The following is an 11,306-nucleotide window of genomic DNA, read 5'->3' on the forward strand; positions in this document are numbered from 1 at the left end:
ATTCTGGTAAGGGTTGATGAGTCCATGAACTAAGACATAAGCATTGAGGACAAAGAAAAGGGGATGGATTTGAAAGACATTTCAGAGGAAAAATCAATGAAATTCATTGAGTGAGTGGTTGTCAAGGGTAAGCGAGAAGAAGATGTAAAGGCTAATGCCGAGGATAATGAAAATCCCATCATATAGCATTTGTAATATGCTTTTAACTTTGTAACATCTAACATCTATGATCTCATTTGCTCTTTCAACCATTCTGTGGTAGGTTAAGGAACATATTTTCCCCCTGTTTGACACATGCAGTCCAGAGAGGTTAAGTGATTCACCCAGAGTTTCATAGCTCATGAATGGCAGAACCCAGACTAGAATCCAGACTTCCTGACGCCTAATCACGCGTTTTTTCTGACTCCATCATGATGTTGTACTGAAAAAGTGCTTGACCTGCTGTGCACATTTAACCAGAAACAATTACTATGTGTATTCCTGGTGGGAAAAAGAAAAGAGGAGAGAGAGAAGGCACCCAGTGACATGAGCAATAACTACTTCTGAGTCAGTTGAGAATTCGATAATGTTACTAGTAACTCTATGATAACAATAATAAAAACTATGTAATGTTTATTGAGGACTTACTATGTCCCAACCATAGTTCTCAGCATTTTATAGAAATCAACTGATTTAATCCTCTTAACAACCCTATGAGGTCAGTCCTATGATTGTTTTTTCAGAATACAATTCTTCTGACACCTAGATGTTCTTTCTGATGGGTGCACTGGAGGAGATAATGCTAAGTGAAATAAGTCAAGCAGAGAAAGACAATTATCATATGGTTTCTCTCATCTGTGGAACATAAAAAGTAGGAAGATCGGTAGGGGAAGAGAGGGATAAAGAAAGGGGGGGTAATCAGAAGGGGGAATGAAACATGAGAGACTATGGACTCTGGGAAACAAACTGAGGGCTTCAGAGGGGAGGGGGCTGGGGGAATGGGATTGGCTGGTGATGGGTAGTAAGGAGGGCACGTATTGCATGGTGCACTGGGTGTTATACACAACTAATGAATCATCGAGCCTTACATTGGAAACCGGGGATGTACTGTATGGTGACTAACATAATATAATAAAAAATCATTTAAAAAAAATAAATAAAAACAAATAAATTAAAAAAAGAAGAATTGTATTCTTTTTCAAAAAATTAAGTTAAATTACATTTTTTATTGAGGTATAATTGACATATAATGTTATATTAGTTTCAGGTGACAACATTATTGTCCAATATTGTATATACTGTGAAATAATAACCACAATAAATCTAGAATTCTAGTCCTAGTCTTGTCACTAACTGTTGACCTTGATAACATCACACTCTAAATCTTTTCATATGTAGATGTCAGTCTCATAATATTAATTGTAAAACTTATTTACTTGTCTCATTAAATTTAGAAGATGATTTGAGGGTTGCCTGGATGGCTCAGTTGGCTAAGCATCTGGCTTTTGGTTTCGGCTCATATCATGTTCTCATGGGTCATGATCTCACAGGTGGTGAGATTGAGCCCCACGAGGGGCTCTGTGCTCAGTGGGGAGTCTGCTTGAGATTCTGTCCCCTCTCCCTCTGCTCTCTCTCACTCTCTCTAAAATAAATAAATTAATTAAAAAAAACCTTAGAAGATGATATGAAGTAATATGCATTCAAAAATAAATTATAAAGTGGGTTTATAAAGTGCTTTATAAACTTAAGAACAAAGAAGATATAAATTCACACAGTAATTTTGGTTATGTACATGTCTTTCTCTCTACCTAGAGAGTGAATTGTTTGAGGGGAGGGAACAAATATGCTTTCCCCATGGCTGTATCCGTGGCAATAGCACAGTACCTGCTGTATAGTAGGTGATCCATAAATTTGTATTGAATTAATGATGTATGGATGGATGCTAGCATGCATGGGTGAAGGAGTAGTCTTGGAATGCACTATTGAAAAAGCAAGTAGGCACTCTAATTCCCGGCATCTGAGGCTCATGTGATCCAGACATCATAATGACAGCTAATATTTATTGTTCTTTAACTATAGTATAGACCAGGCAATTTTCTAAGTGCTTTATGTGAATTGAGTCATACAATTCTTTTTTAAAAAGATTTATTTATTTATTTATTTTAGGGGGAGGGGCAAAGGGAGAGGGGGAGAATCTCAAGCAGACTCCCCAGTGAGCACAAGCCCAACTTGGGTCTCAATTCCACGACCCTGAGATCATGACCTGAGCTGAAATCAAGAGCCAGACACTCAGCCAAGTCACCCAGGTGCCCCAGATTCATACAATTCTCATAACCAAGCTATGAAGTCATATTCAAAACCACCCCCATCTTTTTTTTATTATGTTCAGTTAGCCAACATATAGTACATCATAAATTTTTGTTGCAGTGTTCAATGATTCATTAGTTGCATGTAACACCCAGTGCTCATCCCAATACATGCCCTCCTTAGTACTCATCACCCGGTCACCACACATCTTTTTTATAAAGATTTCATTTATTTGAGAGAGAGAGAGAGAGACAGAGGAACAGGGCACAAGTGGGGAAGGGTGCAGAGGGAGAGGGAGAAACAGACTCCCTGCTGGGCAGCAGTAAGGAGCCCAACTCGGGGCTTGATCCCAGGACCCCAAGATCATAACCTGAGCCGATGGCAAATGCTTAGCCAACTGAGCTCCCAGGTGCCCCCAAAACTATCCCCATCTTTTTCAGCTCTCACCTGTATTATAAAACTTAGGAAATACATTTCCCATGCTCCCTTGACAGTAACATTCAGTTTTGGATTTCACCCATAAAAAGTACTCACAGGAAGCTTGGCAAGCATAAGAGAAGTAGATACCACCATTGGTCCTCCTGACATCATGTTTAGGTGTTGAACAAAGATTTTAGGTGGCTTCTGAGCATTCTTCTGTGAAACATTAACTTTGGTGTGGTCATTAGTAGCAGTTTCCTCATGCTGCTAAAACTTCCTAAGATTTTTGCAATTCCTGCAGCTGTTTGAGGTTCTTGGCAACGTTCCCTTACCAACATTCCCTCTCACTGCCCTTCTAAAGGCATGTATGTCTTTAACTGTCTTTATTAAATCCATCCCTGCCTGAAATAACTGGAGTGGTTTCTGCCTACATGATCAAATGCTGAACACTACAGGTAGGTCCTACTATTAGCCCACTTAGGTAAAGGGATTGAAGCTCAGAAAGTGACTTGAACGAAGAAGTGGCAGAATGTAGACCTGAATCCAAAAAGTTTGGCTCCAGGGCCTGTGCTCTAAATAGTTATACTCTACTGTCTTTCCTCAACTGAAATCCCAAATCCTATGAATGGGACATGGTATCTTTTTCTTAAATCCCCATTGGAAAGTATTATTTAGAGTCGGTTTTTCAGTTTGTAAACTTTCTCCTCAATTTCTGGCAGAATTACCTTAGTTTCAAACCTATCTTTATTTGTTTTCCAGGCTGAAACAAGGTAATCTTCACTACCCAGCTGCTTGGGATGTGGGATGCACAGTGGAATGTTTATCACAGTGCCTGTGATTGATCAAGTGAGAAGTGATATTCAACCTTAGGAGTTTTTAACAATCCAGAATTGATTTCATTTCACAACATCCTCATAGAGTTCATTTTATATTTAAAGTGAATTAATATCAATGTTGAATTAGATAGCCTTTGGGGTTTAGATACCCAGAAACAGAATGTTAGTGCTGGAAGGGCCATACTCCTGTTAACTAGCTGCTATATGTGCCTCCTTCTTCAGTCAAAGCTAACATTTAAAGTCAAGCAGATAGATCTATATATATATTGATCTGGAGGAATGTCCATGATATATTGCCAAGTGGAAAAAGCAAGTTGCAGAGTAAATTGATAATATGATTCCATTTTTTAAGACAAGAAAAAAAAATCTATACAAAATAACACCTAGATGTAGAATGTTAGAAGTGTAAAGGTCTTTGGGTAACAAAACACAACCTTCCTATTATACTGATAAGCAAATTTGAGGGCCAGAAATTGGTATAACTAAAGTCACACAGCTAGTTAGTAGCAGAATCAATTTCACAGCCCCCATCTTCAAATTCCACTATGCCCCTCTGTCTGTAGGCTGTGCCCCACCAGCAAGTCAATAAAGAGACAAAGCCCCTAGTGACAGAGCTATCATTTTGTTGTAGGGGAACCATTAGTGAAAATATGATTCTCGTTTTGAGCTGTAAAACAACCTGTGATAGAGTATTTCTCCCCTCAAAGTCAGGGTCATTAAAATGAATACTTTTTTTTTTAGTGGGAAAGTGTCCATTCTATTTTGTATTTTTAAAAAGTTTTAAAATTTGAGTACAGTCGACACACAATGTTACATTAATTTCAGGTGTACAGCATAGTAATTCAACATCACTATACATTATGCTATACTTACCACAAGTGTAGGCACCATCTGTCACCATGTATCACTATTATATCATTGACTACATTCCCTATGCTGTGCCTTTTATTCCCATAATTTATTCATTCCTTAACTGGGAGCCTGTATCTTCTACTCCCCTTCACACGTTTTGCCCATGTTCCCACCCCCCTTCCCTCTGGAAATCATCGCATTTATTTATTTATTTATTTATTTATTTATCTTTATATTTATAGGTCTGATTCCTCTTTTTGTTTGTTTATTCATAAAACATACCTCTTAACATGCCTCCTAATTTATGAATTTCATGGGACATGGTATCTTTTTCTTAAATCCCCAGTGGAAAATATTATTTGTAGCCTATTTTTCATACCTCCTAATTTATGAATTTCTCTCTACCTGAAAGCTTTATTTTTTTCTCTAAAATTTTTATTAATTTCACCAATTTAACTATTTCACAATGTTAATTTGAAATGTTTATTTCAATAGTAAGAAACATTTTGCATAAAGTATGAAACTTGCCCTAGCACCTAGCAATGTTTGGCTGAAAGTAGAAAGTTAATATTTGTTGAATGAATAAATTAAAAATTGGGGGTCACTTGGCTTTTTCCTAAATATTTTTTCTTTTCTTTTTTTTCTAAAGATTATATTTATTTATTTGACACAGAGAGAGAGACAGTCAGCGAGAGAGGGAACACAAGCAGGGGGAGTGGAAGAGGAAGAAGCAGGCTTCCAGCAGAGGAGCCCGATGTGGGGCTTGATCCCAGAACACTGGGATCATGCACTGAGCTGAAGGCAGATGCTTAACGACTGAGCCACCCAGGCGCCCCTAAATATTTTTTTTCTTGATATTAAAACATGGGTTTCAGTGGCTAAGCATACTGTAAAATTTTTAAAAATGTGTAATGGATGGAATTTGAATAAATGTTTCACTTATTTGAATATTAGGCTATTTTGGTAAGTGGTTTATTCATTCTGTTTTCCTCTTTATTTAGTGAGTACAAGTGTGAGACAGGTCCTGTGTATGTCTGGTACTCTCTTTGTAGCACCACACAGTGTCACATCAACTCCCAGCAGTCAGGGTCTGAGGGATGCACTGAACATTTGTTTGCTCCATGGTGCCTTGCTTCACATCTAGGTGTGCTGTGCATTGTATTCTTCTCCTACTGATCTGTCTCTGGTTCTCTATCGGGAGGCCAATTGGGAGATGACTTTTTCATGTTTGGTGGAACTGTCCAAAGTAAAGTGAGACCAGGAAATGGGGTATCTGGGTCTTTAGGCCTAAATCTGCTTCTGGAAAGTTTCACGATCCTGGGAAATTTAAATACTGTTCACTGAGCCTCTGAACTCATCTAAAACTGAGAGATCAGTAGATTGTCGTTTGCTAAAGCTTTTTCTTTTATTTTTAGAACTCCATTTTCAAATGAAATTGTACACAGAAAACTTCACTTCCATTGCCAGATTCCAGGCTCACAACTGAACCCATGGGACTGTGGGAACTAAAGTTTAAAAGCCAGGGTGTCTGGGTGGCTCAATTGGTTAAGCATCTGCCTTTGGCCTAGGTCATGATCCTAGGGTCCTGGGTTGAGTCCAGCATTGGGCTCCCTGCGCAGTGGGGAGTCTGCTTCTTCCTCTGCCCCTCCCACCCCTGCTTGTGCTTGCTCTCTCTCTCTCCCTCTCTTTCTCAAAAATAAGTAAATAAAAAATCTTAAAAAAACATAAAATTTAAAAAGCCACTGCATTACATGGATTTTTTAAATGTGGTAAATTTGTGCAATGAAATATTGTTTAGCAATAAAAAGGAACAAACTACTGATATAAGCAACAATGTGAATGATTTCAAAAGCACACTCAGTAAGAAAAACCATATACAAAAGAGTACATACACATGATTCCAGTAACAGTCAATTCTAGAAAATCAAAACTAACATATAGTGAAAGAAATCAGATCCGTGGTTGCCAGGGTTTGGGGTAGGGGTAGGGGTAACCTATGAAAGGGCACACGGAAACTTTTGGAGACAATGGAATTGTGTGCTGATTCAGTGGGCATCTCTCAAAATTCATAAAATTACACACTGTAACATAAATTATACCACCATAACGTTGATTAAAATCACGGCATTAAATAATCTTCAAGGTCTCTAGTGTGGGTATAGTGAATAGGATCTGAAATCAGCCAGACCTAGATTTAAATATTGGCTCTGCTCTTTGCTGCCTCTGTGGCCATGGGCAAATCACTTAACCTCTAAAATCTTGGTTTCCTTAACTCTAATACGGGTTGATAATAGCACTATTTCATTGCATTGTTGTGATAATTATATGTGACAATGGATGTAGAGAGCTTAGTTCAGTGTCTGGTATATAGTAAGTGCTCAATAAATGTTAGTTGCATTTATAATTCTATAATTCCAAATAATTTTCTAGACAATATTGACAAAGCTCAGAGGTGGTATATATGTGATCTAAATTTTAATTTTGATTCCACTACTAATTATGTATGACCTTATAGAAGTTTTAACTCCTTCTCTGGGCTTCTGTTTTCTCATTGTTAACATGGGGGATTATGGTATCTTTCTTACCAATTTCATAGAATTACATTAGGAATATGAAATAAAATAACAGACTTGAAAGAAGTTAGGAAAAGAGCAAGAAAAGGGGAAAACCACTTCACACAAATGTAGGAAATGGCTATGATGCAATTTTCTCACGATTCTGAGGTTAAGTAGAGCAAGCCAATTGTGCCTTCACAACAGGGCTTGCTTCCAGAAAAGTTATAAAGTTTCTGAAGTTTGTTTTCTGGTCTTTTATTACACCATCCATTGTCCTATTTTTCCAATTCAGTTATGCCTTGCCTCCTGCTAACAGTCATAGGAGATTTCTCTTACTGCTTAGGTCTCTTCTCTTAGTGGGGAAATGATTCTGATAAGCTGATTTATCTAAAGTTAAGTGAGCTAATGGGTGATCACTAACATGTTATATGTAAAGACAGAGTAAAAATAATGCCTCTAATGGAAATTCACATCTTAGTAGGGGTAATATTTTGGGGTGGGAGAACTTCCTGAAGCTTCTCAACTGATAACCACCTGCTCTACCAAGGGTAAAGTCAGACCCTTTAAACAATTTTTTACCATCAGTGAGGTTGTAGCTGATGTCTCTAAACTTACTTCAGAAGTTTAGAAACAAAGAAGGCTCATGTCCTTTTTGCCATAACTTTCCTCATTGCCCCTCTAACATCCTTGTTCCTCAGGCTATATATTAGGGGGTTCAGCATGGGTGTCAGGGCCCCATAAAACACTGAAATAAACTTGTTCTGATCAGGGGATGACTTGGACTGAGGTTTCATATACATGGAGATGGTTGCCCCATAGAATATTGTCACCACAGTCAAATGAGAGCCACAGGTGGAAAAGGCCTTGAGCCTACCCTGCGCTGAACGAATCCTTAGGACAGTAGTGGCAATTCGGGCATAGGAGAGAAGAACAAATCCAAAGGGTAGGAGCAGGGTGAAGATACCTGTGGTGAGGATCATAAGCTCATTGAGGCTGGTATCAGAACAGGCCAGCTTAAGGAGAGAAAGAATCTCACAGACAAAGTGGTTAATGATGTTAGCTCCACAGAAATGAAGCTGCAGGGATAAGACGAGCATGGCAGTGAGTACAAGTGATACCCCCCACGAGGTAGCAGCCAGCCAGACACACACTTGGCCATTTATGATCACAGAATAGCGCAGGGGATTGCTGATAGCAACCATACGGTCATAGGCCATGACAGCCAGTAAGAGGCACTCTGCTGTGGCCAAGACCAAGGAGACACTCATTTGGGTCAAACATCGTGGGTAGGAGAGGTAGGGATGGGTAGAGAAACAATGCACCAAGGCCTGGGGCATGGAAGCTGTTCCATAGCAAAGGTCTAAGAAAGACAGGTTAGTAAGGAAGAAGTACATTGGAGTGTGGAGGTGGGGGTCAAAGTAGATAAGGAAGATGATAAGTCCATTCCCCAACAACGTGCTCAGGTAAGTTATCAGCACCAATGTGAAAAATGTGACTCTCCACTCAGGATAGTTAGAGATTCCAATAAGGAGAAACTCAAACACTACTGTAGCATTATCTATGGCCATTCTTCCTATTTGCCACTATTCATTGGATGGGTGCCAATGCAGTTGCTTCCTTTTACCTGTAAGAATGAGAATACAGAGGGAGGGCTGGTGTGAGAAAGGTGGGAATCATTAGGGTATACAGGATCATTCTCTGTCTTTTTCAAAAGATAAGGAATACAAATGGGATATCTATAATGAGAACAGAGGCAAAGCTTGAAATTTCCTCCTTCCCATGGAAAATAGGAAATTCCCCATCCTTTTGAAAATGGTTATATGAGAAATTCTCCATCCGTCTTCCACTAGATAAACTTCTTAGGTTATTTTTTTTCAAGTAAGAAGAGAAGAAAGGGAAGCCATCTTCCTGCTTCTCTTACTTGTTCACCATTTTCCAAAACTGAACTTCAGTCAGCTTAAGTTACTAATCTCCAGCAAGAGGGTACCTTCTGACACTTTTAACTAAAATATTGCTTATTCTTGTGTCTGCTGGTCATTCCTAAGTTGTTCATGCCTCCATTTTCCCATTGCACTAGTATCTACCATGGTGCTTGTCATAGAGTGCTGCAAAGTACTTCTTTGATCTGAACTGATATTATGTAAATAGAGTATTTCATGGAATCCTTGAGGTCTGTGAAAACCTGCTAATATTCCTGGTTGGATTTACATTGCCAGCTTCTCCTGTGTTTTTCATGCTCTTGTTTCTGAGCACCAGTTAAGAGTATGAAAATCTACTGTGTTGTTTTAAAAGTGTGGGTGGTAAGAAGAGGGCTTGAATGACCACCCTATCTGAAAAGTCTTTCTCTTTCCACCTTACCACTTTCTTTCCCCTCAGTTTATGTTTTTCTTGTAGCACATTCCAATATCTGAAATTATATTAATACTTTTATTACTTGTTTATTATTTATCTCCCACTCAACTATAAATTTACTGAGGACAGGGACCTTGTCTGCTTTATTTACTGGTGTACCTAGTATGGTGCCTGGGGCATCATAGGGACCTGATAAATATTGAATGAATAAATAAATATATAAATAAATAATATCTGTTATTACCCAGATATTATCCAGAATCTAACTACTCCTCTTGCCACCTGCACTGCCGTCCTTTATTCCAAATCATCACCATTACTCACCTGAATTTTGTTAGTAACTTCCTTATTGGCTTCCCTGTTTCTGGCCTTGCCCTCATTCAGTTCAAATGATTCAGTAAAATTGTAAGTCAGATCAGGTCACTTTTCCATTAAAAAATTTCGGTAGCTTCTCATTTTAACCTAATTGAATGCCAGTCTCCTTATTATGACCTATCAGGCCCTACATGGTTTGCCTTCCAATTACCTCTCTGACCCCAGCTCCTATTACTCTTTTCCTTGCTCGCTTTGCTCTAGTCATACTGGCCTCCTCATTGTTCCTTAAACATTCATAGCACATCCCTTTCTCAGATCCTTTGCTCTCTTTGATCTTGTTCCATATACATGAAGCCCAGATCCTTGCATCGCTTATCATCTTACTTCCCTCAGGTCTTTACTCACAAGGAATCTTTTTAGTGAGTCCTTCTTTGACCACCCTGTCTAAAGGCTCATTTCTAGCCCCTGACATTTTATAGCCCCTTTCCTACATTATTTTTCTCCTTCGAATCATTTCTAGCACATGGTATGTTTTATCTATTAATTATGTTAGTTGATTGTCTCTTTTAACTAGAATGTTAAAAGCTCAGTGAAGTCAGGGAGTTTTGTCCATTTAGCTCACTGCTGTATGCCCAAAACTTAGAATTAGTGCCTAGTACATGGAAGGTGCTCAAGAATTACTTGATGAATGAATGTGTGAATGGAGCTTTTTGCCCATTCCACATTGAAAGAGAACTTCTCTTTTTCTAACTGCTTCTTCCCCTGACATTGCTGTTTATATACCAAACATCCCTTAATGTTTATGTGCTTCTTCATGAAACTAACTCTTCCTTCTTTTTCTAATCCCTTCCTCGAAGTTTCTGCTACTCACTGTCTCTGGATAAGTTCCTTCCCTACACTGGCTTATTGTTGCATTTGCAATTCAGTTAGACTAAGTGATCTGTAAGAGCCCATCTAGTCCTAACATGCTAGGATTCTCTCATTTTCCTCAGCTAAAATGAAGACAAAACAAAACAAACTTTAACACTCCCCACAACATGAGGAATCTACTATATTTTCCTCCATTGTTGGAGAAGCATGTGGAGTAGAGGAGGAGTTTGTTAAGGGATGGAATTTCTCTAACCATCTCTGAAATGGGATACTCTCTTGTCCTTAAAAGTCTTCAGCAAAGAACATTCCATAGCTCCCCCACTTTCCTGTCCTGGCCTCCAAGAACCTGTCCCTGTGTCTCATTCTTTACTTTGTCAGCCTCTCAGACAGGCTAAGTACACAGGAATGATAAATCCGTGGATATAAAAGTGTATGCCACTTAGGAATTGGCAAACATACAAGGGGTGAGGAGGCTGATGACCTGCCTTCACAGGAGTGTCCCCAGAGCTTGAGAAACCTAGTGCTGGTTCTGTCTTCATTTATATTGGGACCCTGAGAAAGAGGTTTCCCTTGGATTGCCTCTACTTTGCAAGTGAAAATTGAGATAATCATCTCCATAGTGGGAAAATGAAGAAAGATGAGAGTCACAATGAAGACTGTTACTTTAAGTTAGTACAGTCATGCCCTACATTTCCTTGAATGATCTATATTTAATTCCTAATTATCTATACATGCACCATCCACAGTACAAGATCTAGAAAGACGATGGGCAGGCTCAGATGGGAGGATGAACTGGTTTTGTATAGAAGTAGACAGCTGA

At 38.8% G+C, this 11,306-nt stretch overlaps 1 protein-coding gene across 1 annotated transcript; it reads right to left on the reverse strand.

Annotated features, from left to right (window-relative positions):
- Positions 1-7,590: 7,590 nt before the first annotated feature.
- On the reverse strand, positions 7,591-8,517 carry LOC113271024 (olfactory receptor 13H1). The gene has a single exon (XM_026520679.2). The coding sequence runs from the start codon at positions 8,515-8,517 to the stop codon at positions 7,591-7,593; it is 927 nt and encodes a 308-aa protein (XP_026376464.1).
- Positions 8,518-11,306: the final 2,789 nt, after the last annotated feature.

Source organism: Ursus arctos, chromosome X (genome assembly GCF_023065955.2).
Source record: "Ursus arctos isolate Adak ecotype North America chromosome X, UrsArc2.0, whole genome shotgun sequence".
NCBI lineage: Eukaryota > Metazoa > Chordata > Mammalia > Carnivora > Ursidae > Ursus > Ursus arctos.

Coding starts and splice junctions, on each gene's coding strand:
- LOC113271024 (XM_026520679.2), bottom strand. CDS start 8,517: ATGGCCATAGATAATGCTACAGTAGTGTTTGAGTTTCTCCTTATTGGA.